General features: G+C 38.3%; 1 protein-coding gene across 3 annotated transcripts in view; it reads left to right on the top strand.

The window, feature by feature from the left end:
• The window catches only part of tafa5a (TAFA chemokine like family member 5a), a 492732-nt gene extending 477704 nt beyond the window's left edge, over positions 1-15028 (top strand). The window contains exons 4-5 of one of the 3 annotated variants that reach the window (XM_078553347.1): positions 3279-3336; positions 11885-15028. In XM_078553347.1, coding sequence (XP_078409473.1) covers positions 3279-3290 — 12 coding nt within the window. In that variant the 3' untranslated portion in view covers positions 3291-3336; positions 11885-15028. Of the gene's footprint in view, positions 1-3278; positions 3337-4505; positions 4555-11884 lie in introns of those variants that run through there. The other 2 variants (XM_078553348.1, XM_078553349.1) reach the window with 2 other exon arrangements.
• Positions 15029-15621: the final 593 nt, after the last annotated feature.

Raw genomic sequence — 15621 nt, 5'->3', positions numbered from 1 at the left:
CTCAAACAAAAGGGTCTAACAGTAAGACAGACAATAATCATGTTATTCTAAAGGCAGCAGGTTTTCTTGAAATTAGAGACTTGGATAAAAAAAAGTCAGTCAGCTTTACACGACTATCGAAGAGTTGGGACCTAATATGGTTTCCTCTCAGGCTGAGACAAAGACATCAGAAAACTACGCTTTATACTTATAATTGTGAGTATAAAAAAGTTGTTATTTGTTTGAATACCCTACATCTGTTTCCAAGCGGATTTGAATCTTTCATTTACTTTTAAGTAAATTTGTACTTTATTTATACATAGATGAATCAGTTTATCTTACATTTGCACTCTGTAATATTTGAAACATTATTAGTATGTAGTTCAAGATTTAAGCTTATAATAAAGTTATTAAGTAACCATTATAAAAACTTAGAGAGACTCATTCTGTAAACCTCACAGACCCTAACTCTTTTCGAATTCTCCCTTATAGAGTTCTAAGAGAGGTAAACTCTTCAATGAGTTAATTTCTGCTATAATATACCTGTAAAGTGTGTGTCTTATTCTGAGATATCTTTGTTTAGTCTAAATACTCCTGGGGGGAGGATACTTTATCATAAGACCAAATCAATAGCTAGCTCTCAATGATGATTTAAAACCTCTTTTAGTTGAGAATTTAAACTGACAGTAAGCTTGACTAAATAAATTTACCTTGCTGGGGGTAAAGATAGCAGAACCTGAACAGGCCCTTTACTCATTGGGATTCAGAAGAATGAGAGTTGATCTTACTGAAGCATTTAAGATTCAGAGGGGATTTGAAAAGGTAGATCATGAGAGGATGTTTCACCCTTGTGAGGGAATCTAGAACGAGGGGTCACAGTTTCAGAATAAGGTGTCTCCCATTTACAATGGAGATGAGGAGGAATTTCTTTTCTTAGAGGGTTGTTAATCTTTGAATTTCTCTACCCCAGGAAACAGTGAAAGCTTGGTCATTTAATATATTCGAGGCTGAGTCAGACAGCTTTTTGATCTACAAGGGGTGGAGGGTTATGAGAGGCAGGCAACACTTACACAAAATTGCATTGAACTTTGGTGGTTTATAGTTTATTTTTGGTTACTTTATTTTTGTTTCCAAATAGTATGATGAGATAGGTAATGGACCTGCAGAATTACTGAGGCAGCTCAGACAGCATCGACGAAGTTGCAGTGATTAGCCTGGGGATGTATCAGTGATCAAGCCATTGCAACTCTGCATCCTCACTCAACCCCATAATGCTGTCAACTTCAGTTGCTATTCCAAGCATGATGTAATCAGTTTTTTTTCAATTAAACAAAAATATGATCCTGCTACTTTTACTACATGTCAAATTATATAATGAAAATAGTTAGCACCTTATCTTCACTTTGACGTTGATTAAAAAACATATTTCCTCCACTTTTCAAGATATTTCCTAACTTCATTTAAACCATGCTATCTTGTGTTGTTTCTGCAATCCCTGAAGATTGAAATACATTTATTTTAAGTGAAAGATCATTTTTGTATTATGTTTACCGTTGCTAATATCCAGATTCTGATAATAACCATCAGGGTTCTCCTTAAGCAAAGAAGGTCAGGCATTGGGTGGGAGATTGGTAAAGTGGTGGATCTTTGCTTTGTCCATCGACATGTTATGTTTTCAATATAATATCCATTATCTAATTATTTCTTTGTTCATCACTTGCTTTGATATTTAGTGCTTCATTCAATCAGACCTGTAAACATGCCTGCCAAGTACATTTAATTTGGGCATTTAGCCCAAAATTTACTGTTTACTGTTTCAAATATTCAGCAACTGAGAATAATTGGTAGGGTTCTCCCTGATTTTTGGCTTTATACATATACCTTTGTTTCCTTGTAGTAGAGAATGTTGTCCCCTCTTCAGATAGCAGGAAAGCTAGATTCTCCAGGTACGTTCAGTGAGCTCTCTGACACCAGTGGCTGAATATTGTCTTTGGAAACAGATATATCCATGTTTTCTAGTCTTGAGTAAGCTGACTGGGTTAGTCCACCCTTACAGGACGGCAAAGTGAATTTGTGCTTAATGCTCTGTATAATTCTTACAACAGCTTCTGGAGAAGACACAGTGATCAGAAGCTAACTTGCTGACAAAACAACTGTAGGTGCAGAACTATGTTCCTGTTGTTCTGGCTGCAATACCTAGACCCTGAGGCAATAGTGTAGTACCACTTATTGAAATGCTCAGCATCATAACTGAACCAAACTGTTTGGTAAAGTCAATAGTTACAAATGTTGGGTCAACTGCTGATACTGACTTAAGTTTAATAGTGTCAACCTCCTTCTTAAAAGAGTTGACTCCCTCTGCCCTACATTAACTGGCACAATATCAGGGCTCAAAGTGTAACAGTGAAAGCTCCTTGGTGTTCTGGATCAGACTTCCTCATCTCTAATACTTGCACTCTGTTTTAGGATGTTCTGAGGATGTGAAAGGTGCTATATAAATGCAAATGCTTTTCTTCCCGCTAATTTATTGTTTTGGCCAGTAGCTATTGGCAGCAGTGCAAGTTTGTTATTTTAAATTAGGTGCAGGTACAGTTTGTTTGAATTAAAAGTATTTTAGTCCTGACAAGCAGATACTTTAAAGGAGGTAGCACTTTGCATGTGGTTGGTTTCCCCAACTCATGATGATTGTCCTTTTTAATGTTCAATTTTAATGCATACATTTGCATTACTCACTTAAAACAGGAAGAGAGGTAGCTGCACAAAATCTTTCAGCTGCTCATTAAACAGTGAGCAGGGATGCACAAATCATGTATTTAAAAGGAGTTTCCAATTAATACCATACTAATAATGTTTTCATAGCTCTAAAATGTGGTGTTTGATGGTGAAGTCAGAAATTGGTGATAAATAGTGTGGAGTTGACTAATGATTCTGTCATTACTGTATCCTGGTGCCTGTCGTCAACATAAGTTCATTTGTTTCCCAAGTTCGTTACATTTCATCTGCACCACTGCTTGTGCCTCTATAAGGTCAACCATAAACTCATTATTGCAACAAGGTAAGAATGCATTGCAATAGTGGTTAGTAGTTATGCACCACTTAGCTATATAGCACATTGTACCAGGCCACAGCGCCTAAACAGGTACATTACTGTATGTCACTGTCCTTGAAAGGACTATCACAAACAAGCTGTTAATGTTGACTTGACTTTAAATTCTTACACCCAAAGTACAAATCACTTAGCACATTTTATGTAACAGTTTAAAAAAAAATGACCTGACACTCTGCCTTTCTGCTTATAGGCTGGGGTTTGATACAGCGCTGGAGGACTGGACATTGCTCCACTGTCGGGGAACAGTGGTTAGTACTGCACTTAAATCAGGTCTGGTGCAGGTCAGCAGTGTTGCTAGGCTAGGTGCCCTGGCATGGCCCTGATAATGCATTCCAAAGCCTACCCTCCAAAGACCAGCCACTTTTTATTGCATGTATTTCCCATTCCCCAATGCTTCAGTTCCTCAGAGCTGAATTAGCTGTGCTGAGAATTGCTGTCTGCTAGGAATTTAGCTTAGGCCACATGGGTTCATTTCACATATAAACTAATCACTAACGAGAGTTAAGATAGAGGATAGGGAGGAAGAAATTCGTCAAAAGTTGTAGTTTTTAAAAATCCTTTTCTTGCCTTCTGAAGTGTATGTATTGACACAAATGACATATTTATTCTGCATTTACATATTATGACAGATTGACATCAGTTTTATTTCTTAAGCACCATTCTTTTCAACAGTAAGCAAGGCTTGTCTCCAATATATTTATAGTCATCTGCCAGTAGAAGTATTCAAATATAGGTGTAGTAAAGAAATGAGCACTCATTAGTCAGACAACATGTCTAAACTCTCACCCCTTCTCTAAATCACCAACCTGATTCGAGTGGATGAGATAGATTTGCATTTGAATGTGTTCCTTAAATTGGTGTTGCAGAATACAGTCTTAATAACACTGATGTTATCTTCTAGTTTTCTTTGACAAAGTGTTTTGCTGCACCTGGCCAGACCATAACAAAGGCATTAATTAACCATATCATCCGACTGAAATATTAAACTTAAGTCCGCCTTCTGTTTTCACTTCTGTTTCCATTATTTTGGGTGAAGTGACTTATTTCTCCCTATGATTGACACAGGGCAAACAAAGGTCCCAGTACACGTGCTGCAAGCATACAATGATGCATGTATTGCAAAGCACACTGCAATACAGCAGGGTGAGCTTGATATGATTGACAACTTTATTATTTTACTGTTGAACATGTATTTGCACATTGTGGCACACCACTTCACATTTTCATAAAGCTTATATCGTGGAAGAAGAGCTGGTAGCTGAAATCTATACAAATCATAATTCTGAGATACTTTCTAATTGAAATTTGACAAAATTTAATCTCCAGCAATGGTATAATTGGACTTCGGAACCAACATTGATGATAGTAGCAGTGTTATGTTGCTAGCAATTTGACATATTTATGTTTACACCCGCAGAAGGAATGTCTGCCCTGGTGTCATTATTGGGGCTTGTTTATTTGTAGGTATAATTCTCCCCACTATATTTATTGTTTAATCAATGGCATGTGGGTTACAGAAAATTGTTTCAGTAGATGGAGATGCAGTGTCCTCAATTTTGCATCACTCTCCCCGTCCCAGATCAGATCAACATTGTTGCCTTGATTTTAAAACCACCACCTAATATATAGAAATCAAAGAAACACCCCGATTTGGCAGTTGCAAAGATTCATCATTATTTCCTTCCCCTGACTAAACATTTTGCTGTGCCGGATGGTGGCTCCTACAAGTGCCTCATTTGCATACAATTTGCATGTGTGGTTTACAGTACGCTGCAGGAAACACTAATATGATACAGCACAGATTTGCTGTACTACTAAATTCTACTAAAATGCCATCATTACTTCAAAATGTTATGCTTCTCCATTTTATTTTGTACATCAGCTCCTCCACATGAGGCTATGCTTGGGAACGTGCAGAATTAATAAAAATATTTTTACATGATAATTTCCTCATTGCTGAAAAAACTATAATGAACAAGCATTCCAAGCACCAATGTATTTTAAAAGAGGGGTTATTCTAAACTGAGGGAATTTACTGATGAGAATATTGGTCTTTTAGTCAGTCACGTGATTCACTCAATCCTAGTCGTGACTTTCCAGGGATTTTGGACAGTAAACTCTGTTAGCTGTGGCCACTGTGCTTTGTGTCACTTGGTGCAATGAAGGATGCTTTTCAGAATTTGGGATTGTGGGTACATTGTTCAAGCCTTGTCCGTGTGCCTAACGTTGCTGCTGACTTCCCTGTAATGAATCTAAAATGGTCAGAGGCTAGAATTGATTTTTTTTCTTTCAAGCACAGTCAAAAAAAAACAGAAAAATAAATGACGTTAAGTGTATAATCTTGCGTTTGCTGTTTGCATATTATTGTACTAAGCCACGTAACTCCTTTATTCTTTAAAAATTGAAGCTGTTTAACAGGCTTATGGGAATCATAGTGCTCCAAATTAATTTTGCGTGCATGGATGTATCTTTGCCAATGGTATTCTGCAAAATGACATAACTGGAAGGGCAGATTTGACAGTAAGGGATGTACGGAAAAGGAATTAGTAGCTTCCAGTGCCACTGGGAACATGTCAATTAATTTGCCTGCACAATCCATCGAGTTGAGATGGCTTATTGTACCTTGTCAAATTCCATTATTTGTATTAATCCATTTTAAAAAACTAAATATGATTTCACAAAGCACCACAAGGGGGCTCTGCAACCTAGATAAGGTTTACAGTTTTTTTCTCAATGGCAAGGGAAATTTACAATGCTAATTGCTAGGGTACAGTTAAAACTTTTGTTAAAGCAAAGAATAAATAACTTAAGGCACTTGCCTTTTACTTATATACAGGTGTTCCTACTAAATGTTTTATGTTCCTGGAAGTATCATTCTTAATCTTCACTATTGATGCTTACTGTATGGTAAATACAAATTTCTAACCCTCTGCAGTAAATATAAAAGAAAAAATTGCATTTGTATAGCACCTTTCATGACCTCAGGATACCCCAAAGCCCTTTACTGCTAATTAAGTACTTTTTGAAGTGCAGTCACTAGTACAACATAGGTAGCTTGTGCACAGCAATGTCCCCAAACAGCAATGAGATTGCGACCAGATAATCTGTTGTTTTTTAATGATGTTTGTAGATGAATACATATTGGCCAGGACACCAGGGAGAACCTCCCTGCTTCTCTTTAAAATGGTGCTAAGGGATCATTTGTGAAACCATGAGAGGGCAGACAGGGTCTTTCTCTAACGTGTCATCTGAAAGATGGCACCTCTGACAGTAAAGAGCTCTTCCTTAGGAGGAGGTTCAGCTGAGAATTCATCTTTGAGTTTAGGGAGTGGGACTATGAACCTACATCCTGACTGAGGCCAGAGTGCTACCATTGACCCAATCTTTAATCTCAAAATAAAAATTGAAGAGGTTAAATATCAGGAAAATGCCAAGAAAATATTAGACCTTTGTACAGTTTTTTGATCACCCCTCCTTTTTGCAGTCAATAGTATTCAGACTTTGAGGCCTTAGTTGCTTCATGGTTTCAAATTCCTCATTTTACACTGCAAAACGTTTTTGCCATTCAGTTCTGTGCAGACAGTGCTGTTCAGTCATTCCTCTCACTTTTAATAAGCTCTTAATAAAACGATTAATTTGCTTGCAAAGTTTTACCATGATGTGAAACAGGTACTCAATCAAAATCTTTAACAGCAGAGGGTCAACCAACATTTCCTCGTGAATCTAAATTTAAAAAATGTGTCAACCTGGGCTCAGTCTCTAGTTCTCTAGTCTCTGAATCAGAATATTATATATTCATGATCACTTTAGACATCTGTGCACATAATCAAGGCTGTTATTTGGTGCTCTCTTTTAACAATAAAGTGCTTTAGGATATCCTGAAGTCATGGAACTTGCTATACAAATGCGAGCCCCTCTTTTATTTTGTTTACTGTGGACAGTTAGAAATTTGACTTTACCAAACAACAAGCATCAATAGCGAACATTACGAATGGTATGATTGGCCAACTGTGATGAAGTTACCACTACCCTACAGTGTTTAGTAGGAATACCTGCTTACAAAATAAAGGCAAAGGTCAGAAGTTATTCCTTGTTTTCGCCTGTACAGGTGAATATAAAAGATTCAATTACGCCATTTGAAGAAGAGCTGGAAATCCTGGGCATCATTTGTCCTTCAATCGATCTAAGTAAAAACAATTTATCTGACCATTTATGGTATTGCAGTTAGTGAGATCTTCCTCAGTGTAAATTGGACCCTGGGTTTGTCTGAATTATAAAAGAGTTCTGAAGTGCTTTGGAAAATCCTGCAAGCATAAGATGTGCTGCGTGGTGTAAATTATTTCTTTACATCTGAATAAAGAATGTTGATATGTTGAGGAAAGTGTTAACAGATAAATTGTCCATGTTTTGCACAGCTGAGTATTTTTAATCATCAAATATAATAGAATAGAAAACAAAAGTGAAGATGGTCGAGTTAACTTATTGTGCCCCTCTTAAAAGGCCATTGAAAGGAAGATCTCTCGTAGTATTAGCAGCTGTTGGATGCACATTGAAAGCTGAGCGCTTAACTTGAAGTTAGACCTGGAGTTTATAAGGAGGATGTTGTAGACAATTATAAGTAACAGAAAAGACATGAGATCTACAAGGATTTTCTAACTAACAGCAAGTATGTGGCAGCCACTACCTGCAAGGTGAAAGTAAGAGAGATCTAAGATTCATAGCGTGTAATTAAAAAGTTGCAGCAAGTGACTCTGCAGTGAAATCAGTTATCTGGACATAATGGAGGAGCAGTGACTATCTTCTGAGATGTTTTCTGTGACAAACTGGAAATTCATGTAGCAGTAAAACTGAAGCAGCGACAATGTTGCCTTTCACTGATAGTGCAAAAGCGGGTGATTGACTGACTCTGCTGGACACTGGCCTGGTTGACCCACCTCACTCAGCAACCCCTGCTGACCCTGGTAACAATGACTTTGAAGTCCATCCAAGTGAGTTGCAGCCAATCATGACCACATCCAGGGCTCTGACATCAAAGCCTCCATGGTAGTAATGGGAATATTCATGAATATGTTGCTTCTGTGCCTGTGTAAGTGAAATTTCTACAGATATTATCATATTCTCAGTGGTATGAGCTGCAGTGCAGAATGATGGGTACCTACACAGCATTACCCTAACACCATGGATGGGGCAGTGCAGGAAGCAAGTATGGGTTGGCAGCAGTATCACATAGGCAGGCGAAGTCCCCGCCAACATACAACAATCAGTGGGCTGGCCTAATTCTTACTAAAAACTCTGCTTGCTTTGCTCTGATATTGTGTTTTACCAGCACTTGTAGGGCTTTAACCTCTTCACTGCTTTCACCAAGTCATTTTTGTAGGAGTCACACATTCCACAAAAGGATTGACAGACTGGTTTAAGCTGATGGGGGTCAAGTGGCTTGTAGATGATGATTATAAATGTATTGGGTTCAGCTGCTGCTTTCCTCGTATGTCTAACAAAAATGACATTCCTCACAGTCAGCCCTTTGGAAAATCATCACATGATCTCATTAATGTTTCATTAAAAGAGAAAAAAAAATGCTTTTCTCCAATTTGTTTTTCAACAGAAGCATGTATCTTTATTGGTTAGTCTCGGACAGGTCAGACCTTTATACCTGCCCATTCCTTATGCCATAATTTAATATAATGCAATTGAAGTCTCTCAAGGAGGGTCTCCTCTTAAAAATCAAACCACTGAAAAGGATTTTCAAAAAAGGATCTAAAAAACAAAGCTTGTTTAAGCTCGCTGGGTTAAACATTTCAGAGACTTTATAATGCAAGTGTTTCCTTTTTTCTTCAGCCTTTATTCTAATGCTCAAATCATTCTGTTAGTGACACATGCAGGATCTTTGAGCTAGTAGATTCTTTTAAGGAGCATCTAGGTCTAGAAAAAACTATTGAAGATTTTATATATTTTAGTTATACTCGTGTGTAGGAATCGTAGTTTTTTAAATTTAGAATTGGGCCTGGGAATGTGACTGAGTCACCACTGGCCACAATATCTTGAAAAAAGAATTGTTATCAAGATGTTTTAAATCAGAGTTTGGTTCACTTTTGAAATGCAGAAAAGAACTTGATGCTCAAGAATCAACTTAATTGCTACTTGTTCAGCACAACATACACCCTTGGTAACTTGTGGTGCTTTAATTCAGTTGCTGCAGGGATGCAATGCACTTATTAAAAAAACACAAAAGAGCACATTCTGGGAACATTGCACATTTATCAATAAGTATGTAGCATAAATTTGATTTGCAGTAGCTTTTAAACAAAATGCTTGTACAGTATAGCATGTTATTCTTGACCCATATTTGACACTTCCCTTCCATCGCATATATTCTGCATTGTTGCAGTCACAAAGAACTACTACTTTATGATCACTGTGGCTACTAAAAGAGAACACATGTAACAAATAGATCCCATTTGAAATAATATAGCCCACAGCATTTCAAAACTTACTAAGCCACTGCTAGACCATTTTAGCAGAACATATGAAATGTATGTAGCTTTGGAGTGATGAACTCAGAAAATATTTTTGACCTTTTATTTCAATTGTTTTGTTACAATTTTTTCTATGTGGTCCAATTTCCTTCAGTCCGAACGATGGAATGGACTGGACCATTAGTAAATGTGACAGGAGGTTTTGTTTGACTGTAGGGGAGGGAGGACATGGACTGGTCCACCCAGTTTCTCTTCTTCCCAATATTACACTTGCATGAAAGCACTTAAACAAATGTGGTCAGGAAAATTGAGTTTGAGTTTCAGTGAGCATTGGCGGTTTGAATTTAAGCCACTTGGTTGGGAGCTGGAAAAAAACTTATAATCAAGAAGCCTGGACTATTCATTCAGCAAATGAGTTCAAATCCCACCATGGCAGTTTGAAAATTTGAATTCAGTTTTTAAAAATTGAGAAATAAAAAACTCGTGCCACTAAAGATGAACATGAAGCTATCAGACGACTGTAAAAAAATCAAATTGATTCAGTAATGCTGTTTAGTGATAATGAAAACCTGCTGTTGTGTACCTGGTCTGACCTACATGTGACTCCAGTCCCACACGAACATGGGTGACTCTCAAGTTCCCCCTTAAAGGAACAAAAAAAAAAGAACTGGATGGACCATTTAGCTATGGTCTAGGGGTTGCCTTGGGGCATGGCAAAGTCACACATAGCCCAGTTGACCCTGCAAGGTCCTCCTGAACTAACATCTGGGCACGGGTGCCAAGGTTGGGAGACATACCAGTCATGCAGCAGCCTAACATAGTCATACAGATTTATACTTATCTACCAACATCTCAAAATCCTCCGTCACCATTCTTGGGTATATCCTGACCCACCAGCAGAATGTACCCACCAGAGATGGGAAAGCTGTGGCCCTGGGAGTCCTTACTGTGGCCCCATTGAACTCTCATGTCTCCAGATTCAACATGGCAGTCACCTCCCCTGTCACTCCACTATTGTGGAAGCATTAAACCAAGCAAACTATCGCTCTAATCAATAAGACTACAGGTGCAGTTGTATGCTTAACATTGCACACAAAACCCTAAAGCACTGAATCATTTACCCCTTGTTAGAGCTTGAAAAAGTAATTCCTAAGCTGAGACGTACATGAAACTTTGCTTTCAGTACAACTTGCATTGATTGCCTAGAAAATTCTAGGTGTGAATGAAAACCACAAGTGAGAGACCTGGTGATGGATTTTATGTTTCACGGCAGGTTGAGAAAGGTGGCATGGAAACTGCCTAATCTGCTTACTTCCATCCCCACTGTCTCAAACTGGTCCAATAAAGCATCAGATGGTCATTTAGCGGCCTTCCAGCAGGAAGGAGGCCAATTGTATGTGCAATAGGAGGCTCCACACCCAATCGGCACTGGAGGCTGGGACGTTATGTGGCAGAGGGGTAATGCTGCAAACAGGAGGCCGGTCACACCTAGAATTATAAAGGTCCCTCCCCTCAGAATCGGTCTTTATTTTTTATTGAAGGCTCAAAAAAGATTTTTAAAAATGACTTAAAAAATCATTCAGACTCTACCACCTTCCCTAGCAGATTCTGCTGTTACATTCAGCTGTGGTGCTGGTGCCAGGCCTTTCCCTCCACCCTTTATCCGCCTTGCCATAGCTACCAGAAAACACTCCTAAACCCTATTCATGCCCAATGCCAAAAAGCAGCGTGCAGCAAAAAATGCAGATCATTGGGTTATTGACCCTTAATATCTTGTTAATCAGTTATTTCAAAATGGGCGGCAGGCTGCTGATTTGTGCACCCGCTTGCCTCCCAAAATTTGGGAGACTGGCATGGTGACATCGTATTGCCCATACGTCATCATGTCCTATTTAATGTTCGCACGATGGGGGAGGTGTCAGTCTGCTGCTGGGGGCCCTCCTGGTTCGTGGACGTAAAATCCATTGCATGAGGTCTATAAGATTTAGTTAGAATGTTAATAACTAGAAACAACCATGGTTATAATTGTGTAATGTGTGTTCTTATGTTTGCAGTATTTTGTTTATGCATTATGTTTGCGATTTTAGTTGACTGCAGCACCATTTTTACTATTTATGACTTTGGGTGTTTTTTTAATGTTTGCTGTGCCTTATGGTTTCTGATGTGTGGTAACACTGATCCTATCAGAAAGCATTTGACATTTTGAAATTTTGAGGAAGTTCATGTCTTCCCAAGAGATTGTATGTGCAGGTAATTAAGCAATGAAGACAATGATTGTAAAGCATAATGTTCACACATTTGTTTTTTTATTGATTTACAGGTCTCCTGACAAATGCATCAACAAAGAAACCTTGTAGGAGCAGCTTAGAACTCTGTGTGAACTACTTATCCTAATCAAGTTCTGCTGCTGCGGACTATCATCTGTTGTATGTTATTTCCTCAACACTCTTTCTCTGCACCGGTCAAAACCGCATAATCCCATCTCTAACTCTTGAGCTAAAGTTTCACTCGTTCTGTTATTAGGACAACTGGGGCAACAAATGTAGATAACTGAGCCATGCTTGGACAGCAGCAGTATTGACCATGTTTGGCACTTCCACATCCCTACTTTTCAACTAATGTTGGACCTGCGGTTACCCAGTTGACGTTTCAGCTCAGAAAACCTGTTACAGAAGACTGAACTATGTCCATCAGCCCTTAACAGGTTGTGAATCTTTGCCTCAGGTGGGACACTAAAGAGTTACTGAAGGCTCCACAACAAACACTGTGCTTTTATGTGTGTAACTCTCTCTGACATCTATACATCTATTTCCTCATCTTTACCTGTTCACAAAACAATAGACCAAAGAACAAAAGGAGAACGTTAAAATGGACACTATTTCATTGTGAATGAGCTTTACTGGTTTCAATTGTAGTGGGCTCCTGAAGATTTAAATTCAGCTTTGCATAGTGCTGAAATAAATCATTACTGGCTCGGATAAAGTCTTTATTGAAAAAATAGAGGGACTTCTGATGTTGGGAAAGCTGGTCTGATGTAAGATGTCTAAAGGATCTAATGGAGCATGGAAACAGAATAATAGTCTATGTCCTGTCACAAAAGAGACACATATGAACACTCACGCTGGGAGGACATCATAGTCTCCTGTTTAGTTTGGCTGACTTATTTCTCATTCTTAAGTCATGTTGTATTTCAACCAGAAAAAAAAAGAACTAAATGTGAAACATTTGCAGCTCGTGTTTCCTCTCCCAGCATAAAAGTAGCTACTGTCAAACAGCATTCGCAATGAGCATGTCTGGCTACCTGCAGCCTGTGTCACATTTCAAACAACCATCTACCACAAAAGAAATCAAATTAGAGGGGAAAGTAACATTTGTTGAAAACAGGATCATTAAATGTATTTTGAGAAACCTAAAGTTATATATTTAACAGTTTTTATATGTTGTATCTTTGTAGAAAATCTTATTTAACAAATAACGTGGTCACACTATGCCAACCATGAAAGCGGTTAAGAGTTGTGTTTTAACTCCTGGTATCTGTCAAAGAGATGATTGGTGTATGTTTCTTTCCTTGGAGCATTCTGGATCTGAAACCTGACCACAAAGAACTCTGTAGAAAAAAAAATGCTGTTTATACATCAATACATTCAACCATTGCACTGTAGGAAGACAGTTCATTTCTTTTATGTACTGGTATAATAGAGTGGAAAACATTTTAAACTTTGATATCAATATCTTGTTTTCATTTTCCCCTTTCTATTTATTTTCTTGTCGTTATTTCTTACTAAATTGAATCATTTGAGATGTTCTGGATTTATACAATGAAGGATCTCGTGGAGTCTTGTTGCAAAGTAGTGGCTAAGACCAGTCATTATCCTATTCCCACAGACCAAAACCTATTTTCCCTGGTATGTTTAACAGGAGATTTCCTTTCTGAGCTAAGTGTGAGCTGCTACTTTACTAGGACTAAGCATCTAAGGGCTAGATACTGTTGGCTCAGTTCCACATGACAGTATTCTCCTGCAGCTGGCTTTAGTTGTGACCCCTGGTTTGAAAGTTCAGCCATTGTATTCCCCCCACCACCACAAAAGGATGACAGTGCCACTTCTCAGTTACCTTTTGTAGAGCACAGAAGCACGCACTCTTAACTTGCTGGTTCTTTACACTTAAAGCAGATTTGGTTTGAATCCTTATCTTACAGTCGCCTTTAAAACAATATTTTTTTTCAAACTGTGTGTAATGTAGGGAACAAGAAAAACCTGAGCATAAAAACCAAAGCTTAAATTTGCAGTCTTTTTCCTCCTTGGCCAAAACAGTAGAGTATTGGTGAAATTGTTTACGAACTCTCGATTGTGATTTCACTCGGTGTAGGCCTGTAAAGTTTTCAGTCGGTAAAATCATCATTAAAGTGCAATTTGATCTGCTGCAGTGTTATTCAAGGAATGTTTTTGGAGAGGAAAGAACGCAAGTTGACTGTGCTCGGATAGATGTACCCCCCATAAAGCTTACTTCACTTTGGATGTTCTTGTAGGTTTTGCGATTAAAACTGCCCTCCATGAAATGTGAGAACCCATTCTGTTTTTATCAGGTGTGGTTGTCATTAAAAAAAAAAGCCCAAACAGTAGTAATAATTGTGGCAAAATCCATTTTGAAAATGAATGGCTGTTTTAGTTCTGGTCGAGAAGCTAAAAATCTGTTCAATTTGATCAATGAAGACATAACTGCGCCCCCCCACCCCTCTCCCAATACTTACATCATATGCTACCCCCTCTAGATAGGTATAATGTACTCCTGCCTAGGTATGTGTATGGCTTTTATTAGATTTAGACTTTTTCCTTTTTTGTTAAATCAAATCCACTCTCGCTTAACACTATATTTCATGCAACAATTCTTTCTGTGAGCATTGTCCATGTTACCCCCTCAGTTGTCCCTATGGGTGACACATTGGGAGAGTTTGAGCACAGGTTGCTTGCCAGGCACTTCCTTGACTGACTTCAGACTGCAGAAGTGGAACTTATACCTGACCTCACAGAATTAATCTCAGTAAAACGTGAGTTCTGCCTCCTTAGCAGGCAGCTCAGTACACCATCTTTAAACCATCATGCACCACTGTGTTTTTCAAAAGCATTTCCTTCCTAGACAATTCACAAAGTCCTATCACATTAAGCAATAAAATACAACTGTTCAGTAATCACATAGAAGTTTTTCTAATTTTTGTGCCCGACTTAATTATCATTTTAACTTGACATCATTATAAAACAGGTCTTAATGCCATCAGTTAAATATGGTATTTTGTAAGTTTAATTTATTCAGTATTTCAGGTAACCTAGACTGAGCTCACTGTATATCACTGAACAAGGAAGGCTGAATTGGAAAAAGATTGAAAGTTGCTGAAAATATAATTCTCTTCTAACTCATGTCCTTTTAAAATACATAGTGCTTAAACGAAATAAAGGATTTTCTCTTATAGCAAGCACTGCGAACTTTGATTTTTAATAGTTTCAGGTTTCTATTTTTCAAGGAATCTCTAATTGGCAAAAGGTGTAAATGTGATGTGAGGAAATAGTTTTTCACCCAGACGGTGGTTGGAGTCTGGAACAAACTTCCTGAGAGGGTGGTAGAGGCAGGTTCGATCGAGGTGTTCAAAAGGGAATTGGACTGCTATCTGAAAAGAGACAACGTGCAAGGTTATGGGGATGAGGAAGGGGAATGGGACTAGGTAAGATGCTCTTTCAGAGATCCAGTGCAAACTCGATGGGCCAAATGGCCACCACCTGCACTGTAAAGATTATGTGATTCTGTGATTCAAAATCCCTTGGATGTAATGCATTATCCCAGATTACTACTGGATTAAAGGAGCTCTTCAGTCGCTGATACATGAAATTATACTACAACAAGTCCTCTGATTTCCCAGGGTTTCCATGCTCTTCTGCTCAAGTTACGGTGCATGGATAGGATATTACCCCACAGAAATTCACCCCCTATAGTTCAGCCTATGGGTTTTCAAAATATTTTAGCCAGTCACAAAATTACAAGACAAATATGAAGGGCACTTCCATT

The sequence above is a fragment of the Cetorhinus maximus genome, chromosome 12, assembly GCF_964194155.1.
Source record: "Cetorhinus maximus chromosome 12, sCetMax3.hap1.1, whole genome shotgun sequence".
NCBI lineage: Eukaryota > Metazoa > Chordata > Chondrichthyes > Lamniformes > Cetorhinidae > Cetorhinus > Cetorhinus maximus.
The sequence above is the reverse complement of the archived record's forward strand: the minus strand, read 5'-3'. Positions and strand labels throughout refer to the sequence as shown.